The sequence below is a fragment of the Juglans regia genome, chromosome 8 (assembly GCF_001411555.2).
Source record: "Juglans regia cultivar Chandler chromosome 8, Walnut 2.0, whole genome shotgun sequence".
NCBI lineage: Eukaryota > Viridiplantae > Streptophyta > Magnoliopsida > Fagales > Juglandaceae > Juglans > Juglans regia.
In genome coordinates, this window is record NC_049908.1 from 15,950,285 (window position 1) to 15,970,513 (window position 20,229).

At 35.9% G+C, this 20,229-nt stretch overlaps 1 protein-coding gene across 2 annotated transcripts; it reads right to left on the reverse strand.

Annotated features, from left to right (window-relative positions):
* Positions 1-4,096: 4,096 nt before the first annotated feature.
* On the reverse strand, positions 4,097-7,151 carry LOC108997762 (neo-calmodulin-like). Of its 2 annotated transcripts, XM_018974142.2 has the most exons (3): positions 6,920-7,149; positions 6,375-6,607; positions 4,097-4,431 (listed from the first exon to the last, which is right to left on the reverse strand). In XM_018974142.2, exons 1-3 carry the CDS (start codon positions 6,993-6,995, stop codon positions 4,297-4,299), a joined length of 444 nt encoding a protein of 147 aa, XP_018829687.1. In that variant the 5' UTR covers positions 6,996-7,149; the 3' UTR covers positions 4,097-4,296. The 2 variants fall into 2 exon arrangements, with proteins under 2 accessions (XP_018829687.1, XP_035549313.1); XM_035693420.1 differs by lacking the exon at positions 4,097-4,431 and having other exon boundaries at positions 6,089-6,607; positions 6,920-7,151.
* Positions 7,152-20,229: the final 13,078 nt, after the last annotated feature.

Genomic DNA, 20,229 nt, shown 5'->3' on the forward strand with positions numbered 1-20,229 from the left:
TTTTGAAAAAAACCCCAGATGTAAAACAATTTTGTTTTACATCTGGGGTCTTTTTAAAAAAATTTAGAGTCAGAGTTCGGAGCTCCATGGAGCTTCGAACTCCAACTCCGACTCCGAACCCCATTTCGGAGTAGCTCCGAACTCTAACTCCGAACTCCGACCACTCTGACTTTGTTGGAGTAGGAATCGGAGCGGATGTCGGGCGGAATAAAAAATTCCAGAATTTTTCCCAACCCTAATTGCAACTGTACTAAGGTCTAGGGGCGTTGCAATAACAATTATCAGATGTCCTTGTTCCCTGCATCTTGCAATTTCCATTATTATCTGAAACAATGCACATATCTTTTGAAAAAGCAGACTTCTGCACCATTATCACAAATTTGGCTTATACTGAGGAGATTTGCTTTTAATCCATCAACAAACAAGACTTCTCTCAAGACAGGTAGTCCAGGTATTTCAATTTCACCCCTCCCAATTATATCAGCTTTTCCACCATCTCCAAATGTTACTATTCCACACTTGTACTCTTCAACCGTTTTAAATAGGCTTTTATCACCTGACATGTGGCGAGAACATCTGCTATCAAGGTACCACATATAAGTGTCTCTGGTCTTTAGAGCAATGTGTGCCACATGGCACGTGTTTCTTTCTCCATTTTTGACCCACATGTTTCTAACTTTTGGAGAGCTGCCCTTTTTGCTAGTCGACAATTGGTCTATCTTCACATTGAGCATCTCATTTTGTCTAGTTAAGGCCTTGACTTGACTCCAAAGATTCAAATGCCCTCTTCTTGATTCGTTATTTCTATTTCTCATGGGATTCCTCCTAAGCTCATAGCAGTTTGGTCGAATGTGACCAACCTTACCACAATTATGACACACGTAGTTCTCTTTATGATCTCTTTGTCCCCTGAAAGATGAGGCATACTTAGGAGCAGTTATGAGATTTTTACCCATTTTTGGAGAGTACACACCTTTACTTTGAGAGGGTGTATGATCATACATGGTGCATCCCTTCAATTTAAAATAGTATGCTACAACATGACCAGTCTTACCACAATGGTGACAAACAGGGCTTGTATTTCGAACTCTTGACTTCTCGTGAGATGGAACACCCATTTTTACATGTGAGGATTTCTTACCCTTGTCAGATGGGCTAGCATTCCCATTTGTGGTTGATTCACGAACAAACACAGTTTTCCTCCCATTTTTATAGGAGACTTTTGAGGTAGTAGCTGCATCAGATTTCTCTGCATCATATCCTAGCCCATTCTTGTCACCAGGAGGCTTTCCTAACCTCAGAATTTCATCCAGCTTTTCTTTCCCAGTAGACAAAAATTTCAGTTTATCCTTAAGCGAAATCATCTCACTTTCTTATTTTTTAATTCCTCTTCCAGAGAAACATTCCTCTTTTTCAACTGATCAGCTAGGCCAATGGCTTCATTTAATTTGCCTTGAAGCCCTTCATTTTCTCGTTTGATGAAGTCTATCTCCTCAATGTGCGCTTTGTTGAGTTTTCTCAATTTAACACATTTATTGTACAATTTCTCGTAGACTTCTTAAAACTGATCTTCATACCTAGATTCATTTTCTGATATACTCCCATCATCAGACACTTGTTCACTATATTGACGTTTGTTGCTAACAGAGGCAGTGAACGCCATGCAGTTGAGATTTCTTTTTGGAGAAGAGTTATCTGATGATTCACTCGACTCTGACTCACTCTCACTTAGGAATGCAATCTTAGCTCTTTCTTTTGCCTTTTTGTAATTTGCACCTTCTAGGCGAATGTTTCCAAATCCATGACATTCATGACACTGCACCCTTGATTGTACCTTGTCTTTATTTGCTCTAGTGTACTTCTCAGCGGTTCTCTCCTTGTTCCTTGAACTTGAGCCTCTGTTATATCTTTCAAACTTTTTCTTTTGTAGCCTCTAGTTCTTGTTGTTTCTAGCCACAAATATTTTCCTGAACTTCTTAGCATAAAATGCTATTTCTCTATCACTCATAGCCGACTCATCGGATGACTCATTTGACTCCTCTCTAATGGTATTGAGGGCTATGGACTTGTGTTTCTTACCCATAGGAAGAGTATGTTCATATGTTTGTAAAGAGCCCACCAACTCTTCAATTCTCATACTGTTCACATCTTTGCTTTATTCAATAGGAGTAACTTTTGGGCGAAACCTCTCAAGAAGAGATCTGAGGACTTTTCTCACAATTCTGTTCTCAGGAATTCTGTCCCCTAAATTAAAACGAGAATTGACAAGATATCATTTAGTTTGGCATAGAAAGCATCAAATGTTTCATCATCCTTCATTCGAAGTTCTTCGAAACTCGTGGTCAGCATTTGAAGCTTAAAATTCTTGATAGCCTTGGTACCTTCATGGGTAACCTCAAGAATGCCCCAAGCTTCTTTGCAATTCTCACACATGGAGATTCGCTTGAACTCCTCCTGGGACACAGCCATGAAAATCGCATTCAGGCCTTTATTATTCAACCACACTCATTTATTTCATCCCTAGAGTAAATATCCACACTTTTGGGGGTTTGAACTCCTTCAATGATAGTAACTGGTTCTCTCCACCCTTTTGTTACAAAAACCCACACTCGTTCATCCACAGACTTTATGAATCCTCTCATTCGAACTTTCCAATAAGCGTAGTTGTTTCCATCAAAATATGGTGGTGATGTGAGAGATTGAGACTTATCCATTTAAACCACTACAACAAGATCACACTCAAAAATTGAATCCTAGCGGAGTGAACGCACTCTGATACCAACTGAAAAAGCAGTGGTTCTACCAATCCCTACACCTAGAGGGGCGTGAATAGGTGTAATCCAATTTTGATGGACTTTTTAAAAATAGAGACAAACAAACAATTAATCAAATAACACAAATAATCAACACAATGATTTTGGTCATGAAGTGGAAACTCATTTGAAGAACGTATTCAAATTCTAAAACCACTCCGGGTATAAGGCACCACCTAAAATCTACTATAGAATAAGTTACAACCAATTTAGAGACACTCACAAAACCTTTGTAGTAGCTAAACTTGGCTTGCAACATCACAAGTGACCCACTCTATCTCTACAAGCATGTAGTGCCGGAACTCCGACCTTTCTATAGCTTCCCACGAGAACCTCCTGATTTCTGGATCAACAGCAGCTCCGGACTTTTCCGGCCAATCAAAACGTCCACTCCAATGGACTTTGAATAATATTTGATATTGAGTGTGGTGTGGTGGAGATGTGTTTGTCCAAGACAGATTCACAATGTGAAGAAAAGTTTCTCTCTATGGCTCTTGAAGCAACTAGGGTTTTTGCTCTGTTTCTCCACACCAAAGAATAGAAATAAGATGTTCTATATATAGTCCCAACAAATCACGGCGCTCAAAACCCTGAATTTTAAGTTGTCTTGAACATTAGCTCGAGAGAGGTGTCGACCTCACGTTGTCTTTTTGAAACGGCTCGAGCAACACATCGAGTGCACATCGAGCGAACCTTTCTGGAAGAGTTCTGCTCGAGCGCCAAGTCGAGCGCATATTGAGCGAACCTCTCTGGAAGAATTCTTTACCAATTTTTATATTTATTGTGCATTAATCACATGAGGAGTGCTACATTCACACAAAAATATATAAAAATAATCTCACAAACTGATGTGGTTTCATTTGATTCGTTAGATCTAATTTATAATAAAATTAACTTTATAATCTGACAAACCACATTAAGTCAAAATAGTTTGTAGAATTACTTTTATGTAATCCTTGTGTGGCTGGAGTATTTCCCTAATCACATAGACTTGATGTTTTGATCTTGTTAATTCCATTGTGCATATTATAATTTGTACTCCGTCTGGAACCCTTCATAAGTTTATGCAAATTACAATGCTTGCATAGATTGTAATCTTCCTTCTTAATACTCCTCTCATAAAAACATTGAGGAAGGAATGATCATTAGCTTTTTCAAACTACTTTTTTTTTAATCAAGTTCACTTACTAAATGATCATTGGCTTTTTCAAACTAATTCTAAAACATGATGCGGCAAGCGTACTTTCAAATTGAAATCTACTCTCCTTTTGGATCGATGGTCTCAAATATTTTATGCTTAAAACCATTTGATCAGTACGATAGATATTGTGTCACAAATTACTCAACCTTTAAGTACTGTTTATTATGTTCTCAAACTTAAAATTTTATGTTCGTACATCTATTACCCTGCTAACCTTGCTAGAAATCACTAGCATCAACGAAAGGAAAGGCATGCATGACTCTATTTTTATTACGTTTTAAATCAATTGAGCATCATCATCCTTGCAAACTCTTCATAGCTGACTTGACCATCACCATCTAAATCAGCCTCTTTAATCATCTGCTCAGCCTCTTCGTCTGTCAATCTCTCCCCCAAATTCATCATTACATGTCTCAGCTACATAACAAAAAGTGTCTTTGTTTAGCCAAGGTAGGTATAGTAATAACCGATCATGGCATGATGAGTCATGTTTACATATATTCATTTGAAGCTGAAATAAAAGCTGGAACAAATTAATCACGAGTAGACAATTAATCATGAAATAAAAGTGATACTTTTATAATGTCCTTGGCTGCTAATTGATTGCATTACTTTTCTTATACGTACCTTTGATTCCTTCAATTCTAGAGTTCTTTTTAGGAGACAATTAAAATATGAGGAGCTAAATTATGATCTGATACCAACGTAGGACATGAACGAACATATGTGTCAGTTTTTATTGTTGTCAAATGTTTTACTTGAAAAAGAATGTTCTCCGTCCTTCTAGATATATAACATTATTCTTTTGTTTCTGATGTGGCACAAATGATTGTTAGATAAGAGTAAAATAACAAATAATTTTTCAATCATTTCATGTCACATAAGAAGATGAAAAAAATGATAATATTTAAGGCACTCCCGTTTGGATTGAGAAACCATCTCAACTCATCTCATTATTATAATTTTTTCAAATTTTTACACAGAATACAATAAACAATTCAATTTTTTCAAATCCCAATTCAATTTTTTCAAATTCCAAAACAATAATAATATTAAAAAATAATATTCTAATAATATTTTATTTAACTTTTAACTTTTATATAAAACTATCTCATCTAATCTCATTATCCAAATGGGGGCCAAAGGGATTATTATGACAAAAAGGGATTATTGTGACTAACTCAATGACGTTCCACCATTGAAAGATCAAAATTTGCATGTCATACATGTGGAAAAACTTTGGATTTTTGGATTTTTAAATAAGTGCATGGCACATACAAAAATTATATATTACAAGAAAACTGTTTATTTGTTATTAGGTATTTCCTACCAAAATGATTATTTCCTACCAAAACGATTCTATTGACATGATTATTTCCTACCAAAACGATTCTATTGACAGAAAGAAATCATGCATCATTGCATCATGTTGATTGCTTTTATCTCATACGTACGTGGTCGGGTTATAAGTGGGTACGTCTAGTACAAGGCATGATCGGAACTGTTGGCTGAGTTCATTTCTAAAGTGATCAATAAGGTCAAACTCATGATCACTCAAAGAAAGTGAAAATTGAGAAATTCAATGTAAGAGGCATTTCACACAGTGTTTTAAATTTCGTACTGTACCGGCCGGTACAACCGAAATTTTTCGTTTCGGCCGTCCGGCCGGTATAGGTACTATATCTGTCCCGTACCGGCTAAAATACCGGCCGTACCGGCCGGTACCGGCCATATCGGACTAAATTTCGGCCTGTACAGGCCTATATTTCGGCCGGTACCAGCCGATATTTCGGCCTGGGTGTTTTTTTTTTTTTTCATTTTTTCAAAGTACAAACTTATTTTTTAACCCCTAATTCAGATTAGACTATTTATAATTTATATATATATATATATAATTTATTTATATATCGATTATCCCGAAACGTTATCCCGAAACGCTATCCCGAAACGGTACCGGTACCGAAATATTTCATTCCAGTGCCTTGACCGGTACGACGTCCGGTACGGTATTCAAAACATTGATTTCACATGCAAATTCCACAAGGCTTCATTACATGCAAGATGCCTGCATGCGTGTATGAAACAAAACGAGAACTAAAAACAGAGGAAAGGCAGGAGAGGAGTGAGAGAGGCCTAAAGGTTAATAAAATTAATGTGGAAGTAATTTGCATACAATTTGTTGTCTTTCATCTTTTATCTTTGGGTAAATTTCTTCCAAATCATAAGTGAGGGTTAACAATAAAATTATTAAATACTGCTAGCGGTATGTTGGTATGCTCGAACGCGCAAGTACCGTTGGTGGATTTCCGATCGATACACCCAAATGAAAGTGTAAGACAATTAACGCAGGCAAGGCTCACCTCATTAGCTGAAATATATCCATCTTGATCCCTGTCAAAGAGTTTGAAGGCTTCTCTTGGCTCCTCGGTAGGTACCTTCCTTTTTCTTTCCATAATATTCAAGAATTCTTCAAAGTCTATGGTCCCATTTCCATCAGCATCAACTTCACCAATCATGTCTTGAACTTCTTCTTTTGTGGGGTTTTCATTCAATGACTGAATGATCGTTGCCAATTCTTCCGTAGTAATGTACCCTACAGCATAAGTACTCAGAATAAGTCAAACAAAACTTATGCATTGTTTCTTCTCCTTATGTTGCGGGAAAAAAGATCTAATTCTCAAATTCGGGTAAGAATTTGAAAGGTTTCATTATATGAATTTTGCTGGGCGGGCGTGCGTGCTCATATACGTGCTATTGAAGATTCAAAGGCCAAAATCGCCTCCATATCTGTCAAATATAGATCAATTCCAAAACTGCAAAATATTGACCGTAAAATGATGAACCATGCATTACACACAATATCAAACAAGAATTAATAACAAACAGATGATTGGTAGAAACACACCGTCCGAATCCTTGTCAATGAGACAAAAGGCTTCTCGGTACTCTGCCATCAGATCTTCTGTCAATGCACCTGCCATGCTAGCTGGGTTTAAAGCTTTGATACTGTACTTAATCAACTCAGAGACACACAGAGCTGCTGCTTAATTTCCACGGGGAGAAAACTGCTGGGTTTTTAAAGAAAGAATGGTTAATTATTAAAATTGGGTTTTGGTGAAGTTATCATATATATAAGAAGTTTCTCCATTTTTTTTTTTTTTTTTTGATAATAGAAGTTTCTCCATTCAAAGTATGCAGTTTGAAATATATATATATATATATATATTTATATATATTTATATTGAAATGGTCAAACACGCGTGCGAGAAATTCCCATTCAGCAACGTTGGAGATTTTCTAGAAGTATTGAGTGGATCAATGGTATCTCACTAGTACAAACGAACCCGTCAACAAGACCATGACTTTGATTTGCATTTTTTTTTTTTTTTTTTTGAATTTGGAAAAAAGATATGCTCTAGTTAATAATTCTTGGAGTTGAATATACTCCTTGGTTTGATTCATTCTATTCTAAGTGTAGAAAAAAATACACCATTCACGTCACTAATGTGACACGATTTAATTTTCAAGATTCAAATCTGTAAATTTATTTTTTATAAATTAAATACTGAGTGTGTACTCCACAACAGCTTATAAATTGAATTTATTAATATAAAAAACCCATTTGAAAGATGAATGGTCACGTAGAGAAATGATGAATGTTAATTATTTGGATCAAATTACATGCAGTACTTGGGTCATTTTTAGTGAAAATATCATTGAATACGTGGGGTGAAAAATTGAAAGGACGTGATATACTCATTTAATCATCTCAATAGATCTCGTTCATTCATTTTCATATATAATATAACACATACAAGTGATTTTTTTTCATAGGATCTAAGCTCAATTATTTGAATCATATGATTTGCTAAAAAATAAAGATACTTAAAATAATGTAAATAAAATAATATAAATGAAAGTGAAGATCATAGATTTACCTACAAAAAAAAAAAAAAAAGATTATAGATTTAGAATTCAATAAATGGTCCCGTGGACTTCGTATATATGGTTCACGATCAGTGAGTTTAATTTTTCCAAAAAGCAGACTACCGAGAAAAAGTCTCATCATAACGTTGGACTAAAGCTACATTTGGATGTTAAGTTGACTTGACTTGAATTAAATTTTTTATAAATAATAGTGAGTTGAAATGATAGAGTGAGTTTTGTAGAATCCACCTAAAATGAGTTTAAATATATTTAAATATTAATATGAGTTTATATATATTTATGAGAAATTAAAAAAGGTTGTGAGTCTCACGTGTAAAGAGATTTTGAATTGAGATGAGTTTAGTAATTTGAGAGTTGAGTATTTAGATGTTAGATTCAACGTAAAATTAAACTAAATTGAGTTTATCATAGTTGAATCTATCAACTAAACGAGGCCTAAATTGATATTGAAAGCAATATTAGCCTTAAAGTTTGAGTATGTATTTAAATAACTGACTGAAATACTCATTTTGTATTAGGTTTTGTAAGTTTTTTCCTGAAAAAATATATGGTTATAAAAGCATCATAAATAGATCAAGTCCCCAAATTTTTTTTTTTTAATTTACTATTAGGTGGGAGTGTGCCCTTCTCCCTCTATAAGAATTATTTGAAATTTGAAAAATTAAAAATAAAACAAGGAGTGATGTTTTCAAAACACCATAGAAGACAAGTGCTCGGACCTCAGGATGAGCAAAACTGCTGGAACCAAAACGTGAGCAAAGAATGCTCAGACCTAGGGTCGAGGAAAGAGTGTTTGGACCCTAGAGCAAGCAAGGAGTGTTCGCACCTAGGGCGAGCAACAACGTCTCACACACAAGGCAAGCGGAAATGTTCTCGTTCGTAAGCAAAGAATGCTCGCACTCCAAGGTGAGCAAAAATGCTAAAAATCAAGGGCTCACAAAGAGTGCTCGAACCCAAGGGTGATCAAAGACAGCTTGAACCCCAAGACGAACAACAACAGATCACACACAAGGCAAGCACATGTTCGTGAAGAGCAGTAGTGCTTGCCCCCACAGCGAGCACCATTAACGAGCATAAAGGTTTAGCCAAGGGCAAGCAAACGAGCTCATTTGGATGGATGGGTGAGCAAAAGTACCCACACCCCAAAGTGTGAGAAAAACTGTCTGCATAACATCACAATTTCACAACCAAAGAAAACTCTATATAACATAACAGTTTCGTATGGAAAGCAAATTAAGTAAAAAGTACACAAGACATAGGTACATTTAGGTGTGAATTCAGTCGGTCCATAGGGGATTTTTGGGATCGAATCGAACCCCTTCGGTCTAAGATTTTCCCACCTTGGACTAGGTCGAATACCCATATCAACTAGATTTGACCGTTAGCTATTGGTATGTTCAGTTCGGCCCAATAGCAAATAAATAAATTAATCTTTAATTTTTTGTAGATAAATTAATAAAAAAATTATTTAAATTACTAAAATTAAAGTTAAGTTAATTCTTCATGTTGATTATGTAATAAAAATTATATTTATGATGTTGATAGTTATAACTTAAACTTTAGTATTCATAATTATTAATAACGGTCTATATAAAAAAAAAATTAAAATTCTAACATTTTATATATCATATATGGTTAATAAATATTGGATAAACTCATTGTCCATAGATTATTAATTCTTGCTTGCAACTTAGGTATCTTAAAAAACAATTACATAATTACTTTAATTAAGTATAAATAGTAGAATATGTATGAATGTATGATGTATCTACATATAATAACATAAATTAACATATGATTTATGATATATTATTAATTGATAGCATATATTATTTAACATTTTATATGGTCAATGATAATAGAATATATGAAAATTACGGAATAAACTTATATAATTACTATATAAAATAACATATTTTTATATATAATATTTTAAATATATATATAGTTTGGTTGATTTAGGTCCGGTCCGGTCCAAGAATCACCCACCCTAGGATGGGACTGAAAATTGAACTCCTCACAAATAAATGATTGAAACTGACTAAATAGGTTTTTAGTCCGGTCAGTTTTTTCCGATCCAAACCGAAATTTTATGGCCCTAGGTACATTAAGACAAAAATCGTGAATATTCCAACAAACCAACTTTCCATCCCAATACAAGCTAAGAGATAATTTAACAGAAAGAGAACTTAAAAAAAAAAAACAAAGAAACACAATGGACAACTAGTCCCTTGTGACACTCCCACCAGTAAAAATTTAATCCATCATCCTCTTAATTACCATCCATTCATCGTTCTTTTATGTGGCATCCGATAATCGGATGATAAATAATCAATGATAAATAACTTTTCAATCATTTAATATCACATTAGAGGATAGTGGAAGGATGATGACAAAAATTTTAGTCTATATATAGCGCTTCTCCTATGTACCAGATTAAATTGGTATTTGGATGCATGCTACAACCAATTCAAAGATAATTATATTAGAAACAATTAAAATACTCAAAGCATGCACGAACGCCATCAATAATTATAAAATTTCATACCATTGAATTTCATTTGAAGCTCATTCATTTCCATTCCTTTTTCCTTTGTCAATTTTACATATACGAGTGTTCCCATCCAATCACAAGGTTTTGCTCAAAGGGTGGTTTGGACGTTTAGAATATCTTGGAATATTTGTAACTAGTAGTGAAATATTGGTTTGTAAATAATAGTAAAATAACTTGAGTTAATATGTTTTATTGAGTTTTGAGAAAGGAGATGAAAGAAGTCAAATAAAAATATTATAAAGTCAAAAACTTATTATTTTTATATTAATTTTTATTTTGAAATTTGAAAAAAGTTGTATATTTTTTCATTTGAAAGTTTGAAAAAGTTGTATTAGGATTTGAGCTTGGATAATGGTTAGGCAATAATTAGATGAAAAAGTTAAAAGTTTGAAATTGAAAAATGTCTTGTATTTAAGTGATGTATGGGAAAGAAATATATAAGAATATTTGAAAATACCTTATTACAAAAACAAGGCCTAGGTCTTCTTTATCATCTTGATTTGACACAAGAGTTGTTGCATGGATGTTCCCACTCAACTACAAGGTTTTATGAAAATTTTTACCCATCATCATAATTTTGGGTAAGAGTTGCTAGATGTTCCTCATTCAACCACAAGGTTGTCAAAGCAAATTATTTTCTCTTGCTTTGGCCAAAGAGTTTTCAATGAGTTTTCCCGATCCAGCTGTAATTCAACCCAATGGACCAAATTTGAAACACGTCTCCATAGCCTCAGTCCAAATCCAAATCACATGCAAGTCACCTATTCTTACTCAAAATACAACACCGACTCACATCCAACTTGTGAAGGCCCCGTCTAATGTGAAAGGGGACAGTCTATTCTTGGAGTTGAGTAGAAGTCAAACATGAGAATTGCTCCAATAGTCAAGGAATCAGTAGTGGGAGATGTAGAGTACAACTAGTCTAACATCTGGGCAAGCAAGCACCTTGTAGAACGCTGATTGACATGTCCCATAGCGAGGTGGAGATGAGTGTCTCAACCATGGTAGGCAAGCTAGAAGCCACCTAATGTAAAGATGAGAACAAGGAGCTGAAGAGATTGGTGAACTCTGATGAAGAGTTACCCGCCCAAGGCGAGATAAAATTACTCACCCAAGTTGAGCAACGGTCAAGGACAGACCAACCCAGGCATGAGCAATTTTTGAGATAACATGGAAGGGCTCGTAAAGGTGTCAGTTATGTACGTAGAAGCCCACACTCCATCTGAAGGGTCACATCCAGAGTGGGTCTACAATGAAAGGTAAAGGCAAGACAAGTCATGTCACCTGGACTAAGGAGTCGGTAGACCGAAGAGGTGTGAAGACCATGCCCTGGCCATCTATCTTTGTCATCCTACAATATGACAAGACAAGGACGTATGACTCCTATCCAAGCATACCTGGAGTCAGAGGTACATCAGAAAAGACATCTGACAATCTCACTCTATATAAAGAACCTAGACGTGGGACAATATCTCACTTTTGAAACCTTATTCACTAAAGAACTCATGAAGATAACTCTTGAGGAGAGCAAGGAGCAGAGAGGCAACTAGAAAACTTCTGACATAGGATGGCAAGTTAGCTTCTAAGACACTACTGGGTAATGTGAGCTCAATGTTATGTATAAGAGACATTGCATTATTTCTGTAACTTCTCCCCTATTCTACGACATGAATAAATATTTCACACATTATATTTCTATCTATATTTACTTGCTGATTTTTTATGTTTTCAATGTTTTTTATGCTTTAACTGTTTTCAATACCTAACGCTAAGACCTTGTGTGGAACCCTTGATATTGGTGTGTGTGTGTGTGAGTAGTCAGTAGCATGAACCTCTATTCATGGTATGGGACAAAGAATTCCTTGAGACCATTCTGCGAAATGTTACCATGTACATCACATGAGAAGGAGAATACCTCCTGGACAATGGGGGTGAAACGATGTCGTATTTGGCCATGCCTAATAGTTGAATGTGGGATCTCTCAGCATATCACATGATGGTGTCCTCAAGTTAGTTGGCCGGGTAGAGCAACATCCCTGGTGCAATAAGTATCTGCGTGTGTGCCTATGTGGCGAGTGTGAGCCTGTGTATCGAGTATGAGCCTATGTGGCAAGTGTATGCGTGTGGCGAGTTTATGCATGCCTATGTTGCGCATGAGTGTATATGTGGCAAATATCTATGTAATGAGCACCTGTGAGGTGGAATAATGTTACTTGGGTTGAAATAGGTCGAATACTAGTTTTATAGGTTTTTTACTTATATGGGAATGGGTTACTCATCGCCATAATATTACTAATGTGTTTTGATCTTATTTTGTATAAAGAAAGGGCAACGTCCCAAGAGGGGAATTCCTCGTCATGCATATATATGTTTGAATTGAGAGAGTAATTCATCACTAGGTTTTGAAGATGCACGTAGCTGTAAGAGTGAGGGTGATTCCTCTCCATACATATACGTATTCGTCCAGTATTTACATGAAAAGTTTTCATCGCATCTTCGGTATCGTATCTCTCATTAGCAATCTTGTCATACTTGTCTAACCTACCTATGGTTTCGTTCTTGGGACCATAGACTTAGATGCAGATAGAGACTCCAGCATGACGCCTGAAGAAGAAGAGTCAATCCTGCTGGAGTCCTGATTACGGAGACTAGGACCTGCCTTAGCACTTGTACCTACTATAGGATGTACAACATTAAGCTTGACACTTATTTGTAATCAGTCTACCATCTTATGACGACTAACCTTATGTATTTTGGATGGTGTAATGCTTTGAGGTTAATGAAGGGCGGGAGCCCCTTTTTCTCGTAAAGTTTAGTATTTTGGTACTTTATTGCTAATGTTGTCACCGCAACATGTTCCGTTTCAATTCTACTGTGATGTCATAAGTTAAATATCTTATCCGTGTACTTCCTTCTGAAAAATTACCTGTCTATTATAATTCCTTTTGGGCTGTTGACAAGTTGGCCTAGATCCTTGGCACCATGGATCATTGCCTAGTCTTTCATGAGAAACGGGACGCCACACAACTCTTTGCCTTAACACAAACCCTAGGACTGCTGCACCAATAGACCACATTTTCTCCCCCTAACATTCATTCCTTCGCCTCTAAACTACCCCCAACCACTTCAAGGCAACAACACCTCCAAGTTAAGCAAGCCACGACCAGCCATCCTCTTTTCTCCCTCTCCATCTCTTGGAATCTCCCTTGCACTCTTATTGAACTATGGTATTAACTTGTCCATATTATTTATCCTGAATCCCCTTTTTTTAGTATTGATATTTCATATGCAATTTGAGTCGTAATGACATGATTGGTATGTATCCCCACCAATCCTTATGTGTCTTTTTTTCTTTTTGTGACATATGTTGACTCACTAGGGTTAAATAAGGAGAAAAAAGTAGATAAGTAAACAAAATATAGGCACATATAAACTGACTATTCTTTTTATTGGTACATTATATTAGTCCAACTCAATTTATAATTAACTATTCGACTCAATAGCTCTATAAATTCTTTTCAACTTATAAGATGCAAGCATGATTCCATTTATAATCAAATGATCAGTAGTGATACTCACCCTTTTTTGTTCTCAACAAGGTTCATTCATTAAAGGAAGTTCAAGCTACAGAGTCATTAGAGGATGTTTATGATTTACATATTAATAGGAGGGTCTTTACCACTGTGGAAATATAAATGACAAGGGAGAATAGAGATGAGGGGAAAGCTTCCATAGATTTTCATGGAAGCTACCCATTGCGCAATAGAATGTGTGCATCAATTTAGGTCTTGATGTATTTTTCTAGTTTTTCAGCTTTCAAAGGATTGTACCGTGATTCTGATGTCATTGATTAGAGGTTGAATAGTCCAATCTGAATTTTTATCACGATCATTCACAGGTTGCAATACAACTAGAGAATCTCCTACAATAATAAGTTTCTTGACTTGTTGCTTCACTTTTGTTTATGTGATTCCTATGTACATTGCAGTGGCTTCACCCTGATTTGGTTCTGGCTTTGGATAAACTTTGTTATGACAAAAAATTGGAGAGCCATCCTCTAATCTGCATATTGTTGTTGTTGTGTTGCCTGTGTTTCTTACAGCTACATCAAATGATAAAATGTAATGATCTCTAGGTGTAGCTCTCTAATTATGGCTTTTATTTAGTTGTTTACTACCCCATGCATTACAGTGTTCCTTATAAATCTTTGAAGTACAAGAAGCAAAACTTTCAATGTTTGGGGGTAAAATACTCATGAACAATCTTGTTCCTTAAGAACCAAATGCCGTTCATAGCATTAATGGCAAAGATTTGGAAATGATGTTCTTCACTACTAGGGATGTTGAGTCTCTTTGTAGGGGGAATAATACATTCTATCTAATGGCTAATTCTATTGTTTGCAAAATAGGAAATATTCAAAGGCCAAGGGAAATGTCTCCAAATGATTCTCGTGAAAGCGCATGACTAAAATAAGTGAGTTTGTATTTCTACTTCACTGTTACAAATAGGACAGTAAGATTCCTCATCATTCAAAGGAAGAAATCTTTAAAACAAAATTTTTGTAGATATAATGTTGCTTAGAATTTTCCAGCAGAGAAGCTTAAGTCTATCATGTATGTTGATTTTCCAAAGTTTTTTCCAAGTACTAGACTACCAATGAAGAATGTTGGGATTCATAGTAATAGCTGCATATGTAGATTTTACTGAGAATCTCCCTAAAGAATAATGCATCCATATGAGTTTATCATCCAAACTATAGAAATCAGTTTGAGCCAAAGGGATTTTCATAATCTCAATCACAAAATCTTGATGGAACAATGCTTACAACAAAATAGTGTTACATCTTCTCGGCTCTTCCATAGTAAGTTCAGAGACTGTTAGAGACAAATCCCTTTCAATAGAAGTAGACTTTGGAATGGGTTGGAATGTGGGCTGAGTGGGTATCCAAGGGTCAGACCAAACTCTCGCACTTATGCCATTATTAATCTGGAAGCACACACTATTTTTGAGAAAATCCCTCTACTTTAGGATGTCTTTCCAAATCCATGAGTCAAAGGCCTTTGGATGTGTTGCAAAAAAAAAGGAGAGTTTTTCAAGTATTTTCCAAAAATAGCAGTTTTCCAGATGGCATTAGTACCATTTATCATTTTCCAACCTAATTTGCACATGAGAGCTCTATTGAAGTCATATGTCAATCTTAGACCAATGCACCCCATAGATTTCGGCTTGCATATTGACTTTCATGATTTAAGAGTGAAATTATGAGATTTTTCAAGGGTGATATATCCCCCACTAAAATCTCTAGAAGGCTTTATCAATATTCTTGGTGACTGATTTTGGAATTAAGAGGGTGGACATTACATAAGAGGGATTGGAACTGGCTACTGGTCGGATTAAGGTGGTTCTACTAGCCTGAGATAATAACTTTGCTTTCGAGTCTACTAATTTCTGAAAGATTTTTTCTTGGATCTTTTCAAAATTAATTTTTTTAGAGGCTTTGAAAGAAAAGGGAAGAAGACCCAAATATTTTATTTTGGATGGTGCAATTTTGAAATTAAAGAAATCTTTCACCTCTCTCATTTTCTGTAGCAGTGTATTACTATTGAATTGAATGGAAGATTTACTAGAGTGAACTTTCTGGTCTAACCAAGATGATTATTCTTCTAGAAAAATCAAAAACTTTTGGATATTTTGATTAGATGATTTGCCAAAGAGTATGAGATCATCTGCAAACAAAATATGAGAGAGAGAATGGGCATTCCTACTGATCTTAATACCTTTGAGATGACCTTGATTTTCCTCTCTAGAGATGAGTCTAGTGAGAACTTCAGTTCCAAGTATGAAAAGGAAAGGAGATAAACGATCCCCTTGTTTAAGTCATCTAGAATGATGGAAAAGGACATATGGATTCCCATTTATGATCACTGAGTAGGAAATAGTGGTGATGCATTCATTGATCCAATTAATCCAATTTCCATGGAACCCCAAGGTCGACATTATATTGATAATAAAGGTTCATTCCATAAAATTGAAAGCTTTCTCCATGTATATTTTGATAGCCATGAGCCCCATATTCCCTATTTTCTTCTTGAGATGAAGAAATACCTCTTGAGCAATAATAGTTTTTTCCTGAATTACTCTTCCAAGAACAAAAGCTGTTTAGTGGGGTGAAAGGATCCTAGGGAGAATTTTTCTGAGTCTATTTGCAAAGATCTTTGCTATGACTTTGTAGCAAACATTTGAGAGACTAATAGACCCGTATTGATGCACAATATTGGGGTTGTTGGTCTTTGGGATGAAAGCTATATGAGTATGGTTCAATTTCTTTAGAAGTTTCCCATTGATGAAAAAGTTTTTTATAGCAGCATTGAAGTAATTTTTTATGATGTCCCAATATTGTTTATAAAACAGGCATGTGAACCCATCAGGACCAAGAGCTTTTGTTGAGGGAGTTTGCTTTAAAGTAGATAAAATTTCCTCATCAGATGTTATCTCACAGGGAAAACTATTACCCAAATCAAAAACTTTGTCAGGATACAAATCTTCCAATTCAAATTGAAAGATGGGGTTGGATGTTTGATATATTTCTTTGAAGTGGTCAAAAAAATTATTCTGGATGACAGTTTGGTCAACTGTCTAATGATTAGAAGTGATTTTCAAGCTCTTAATGGAATTTGATCTCCTTTTAATGATGGTTGACATGTGAAATAATTTAGTGTTGAGGTTAGTAGTAGTTAACCATTGTAATCTAGATTTTTGCCTCCATGGAATTTCTTCTTTCCTTAGCTACTCATTGAGTTGTTCTTTGAGGTCATCTTCAATGTTCATGTCTTGATTCGTCGGGTCATTGGATTAGATTTGAAAGAGTGCTTGAGTCAAATTGTTTATGGAAGATCGGATATTGCCAAAGTGGTTCTTGTTCCAAGATTTTAGAGCTTTCTTGACCTCTTTTAATTTCTTTGAGAGAATGAAACCAGAGTTTCCTATAATGAAGGTATTCCATGCTTTTTGAACAACCATCTAACTAGTTGGATCCCAGATCTAGGATTCTTTAAACTTGAAGGAGTTTTTATGGTACTTTCTTCTTAAAGTATCCAAAGAGATTGGAGAGTGATCAGATGAACTAATGGGAAGATGTTGAAGAGTAGCATTTGGGAAAAGATTCATCCATAAGGGATTTGCTACATTTCTATCAAGCATTTCTCTAATGTTCCTTAATCCCTACCTATTATTAGATCAGGTGAACTTAGGGCCATGGAATCCGATGTCAACCATGCCATTCACCTCCATGTATGCTCTAAGGTCATTACAACTTGAGGAACAAGCAAAAGGCCTTCCTCCCAGTTTTTCTGATTGACTAAGCACAGAATTAAAATCATCAATGCCTAAGATAGGGCCATTAAAACTATTTGCAATTCTATTCAAATTTTCCCAAAAATGTCATTTTTTACTATTCTGCGTAGGGCAATAAACAAGATTTAGAAGCCAAGGGTTGTGATTAGGATCTGAGTGCACAAACATAGTCATTACATTACTATTCATAAGCATTGGATCTACATCCATTCCTTGTCTCCACATAAACAAAATACCACCCCATGTACTATTGGGTGGGATATTTACATACATGGTAAAACCTAGTCTATTCACAATACTACTAGTATTCACATCCAACAAAAGTGTCTAAGACTCCATCAGGCTTAAGGAACCTGATATTTGCCCTCAGACTTACGATTGCACGAGGTCGGGAAAGACCCCTGCAATTCCAACATAGTAGTGTCATTCTTGAATTGGTGGCAGTATTGGCCTTGCCACTTTGGCCTCGTCATCTAAAGAAAAAACTTTGAGATTTTGGGTCGGAGACATGTTACCTGAGTGATGCTCATCCTTTTGATAGGGAGAAAAGTGGGGTTTCTTTGTTCTCCTATTGAGTACATCGCACCTTTTTGCCTTTGCCATCAGGAGGTATTTTGCAATCGGAATGTCTTCTTCTACTTTTGTCTGTGCATTTCTTCCCTCCTCTGTTGTAATCCAATTACTTTTTGAAATGTAAAACTTTTCTCCTACAGAAGCTGACTCCCCTTGTCCCTCATGAGTATACCTCTTATTAGTTCTATGCTCAAGGTGATCAACGATGGGTGGGGTTGAAAATGAAGTCTGCAGTTTTTTTGATATGTCTTAGGAAGGAGAAGGGTGTTTAAAGGCTGACTAGGCTGGGTTAGGATGGACTAGAATATTGGATTCAGTTGTATTAGGCCTAACTGCAAAGCATGACCTTCCCGATGGACTGACCAAGAGTGAGATGGAATGGTTTTTTGGGATGATTTCAGTTGGGCTTAGGAGTTGCTCGAATTGGGCTATTATTTGTTTCAAAATATTGGTTTCTGAAGCCTTAGTCTAATTGAGTTGGGGCATGTGATTCTCAATGATATGTGATGAATTGATGCTTGTTAAAAAAGGTGGGTTGTGTTTAAATGAAGGGGGCGCAATGCTAACCGTTTGATCTCCAATGTTGTGTTGAATGGGTTGGATGTTCTTGGTCAAAGTGATGGGGAGACCAGCTTGAACATTTTGGTTCTGCAGTGGGCTTTTACAAGTCGTCTAACTGAGATGACTTTCTCTGCTCTCAGTTAATGTATCCTTATCATTTTTCTACTAAGTTAGAAGGTTGCCACGTTTCCCACTCAGCATCCCAATTCTTCCCATGTTCATGCTAAACTGGTTTCCATGGAGAAGTTGCACCCTAGCATCAAGCTGGTTGCAGTAATCAGGAATAGTTGTAGAGCTTTCTTGTTCCTGATACACTTTATTTTTCACTTTGCTTGAATTTTGTGGGAAAAAGTGACTGGTCTCAGGTACTGCTTGCCTAGTTTCAAATGCCACCATATCTGAGTGTTGATTAATATGTGTTGGTTGATAATTTTTTGCTTGATCCAATCTTCGTGCTATGGAATTTTTTGCTCTCATCCATGAACCGAAATTTGTGACTTCAGTTTGAGTTTGGAAAAGTGAGTAGACTTGCTGGATATAACCTAAAAAACCACAACAATAACAGAAATATGATAATCTTTCATATTTAAAACTTATCCATGTTGCTGGTCATCTTGGTCGTATGAGAGGAAAGCCATCAGGGAGTGAATTGTCAACATTGATTTCCAATTGAATTTGCATATATCTTCTTAGAACTATTCTCATATTGGTCACTTGTTCTACCTAAATGAAGTTGCCTAGCTTCTTTGCAATTCTTTCCGCATTTGAAGTTGTCATAAATTCCAACAGAAGTTCATGTATTTGCACCCAGCAAATAGACATTTTAAATTAATTTCTTGTAGGCTCAAGCTAGGAGGGCCACTCACGTACCAGCATGTGGAAGCCCTTTATATTGCAAGGGCACTGCTCCATCACTCTGTTTTTCTCATTTTGTGTTGGAAAAGTGAAGAGATTTACATTCAGGTCTTCTATGGTGAGCTCTAAGACGAAGCTCCAAGCTGCCTTGATTGTAGCATGCAGTGCATGCCTATTAAGAGGTTTGGATGAAATGATTCGGTCGATGAGAGGATGATCTGAGAGATATGCAGCAACCTCGGTTTTTGGTTGCAGGTTTAGGTCATTCCAATTTAAAGCATTTGGTGTTTTTATGGGGGTTTCCATTCCTGGAAGAAAGTTCATTGTAGTTGTTTTGGAGAAAATAGATGAAAGACGTAGGTGTTGAAATG

Coding starts and splice junctions, on each gene's coding strand:
- LOC108997762 (XM_035693420.1), bottom strand. CDS start 6,995: ATGGCAGGTGCATTGACAGAAGATCTGATGGCAGAGTACCGAGAAGCC. Junction 6,608..6,919: donor CATTGACAAGGATTCGGACG/GTGTGTTTCTAC, acceptor CTTATGCTGTAG/GGTACATTACTACGGAAGAA.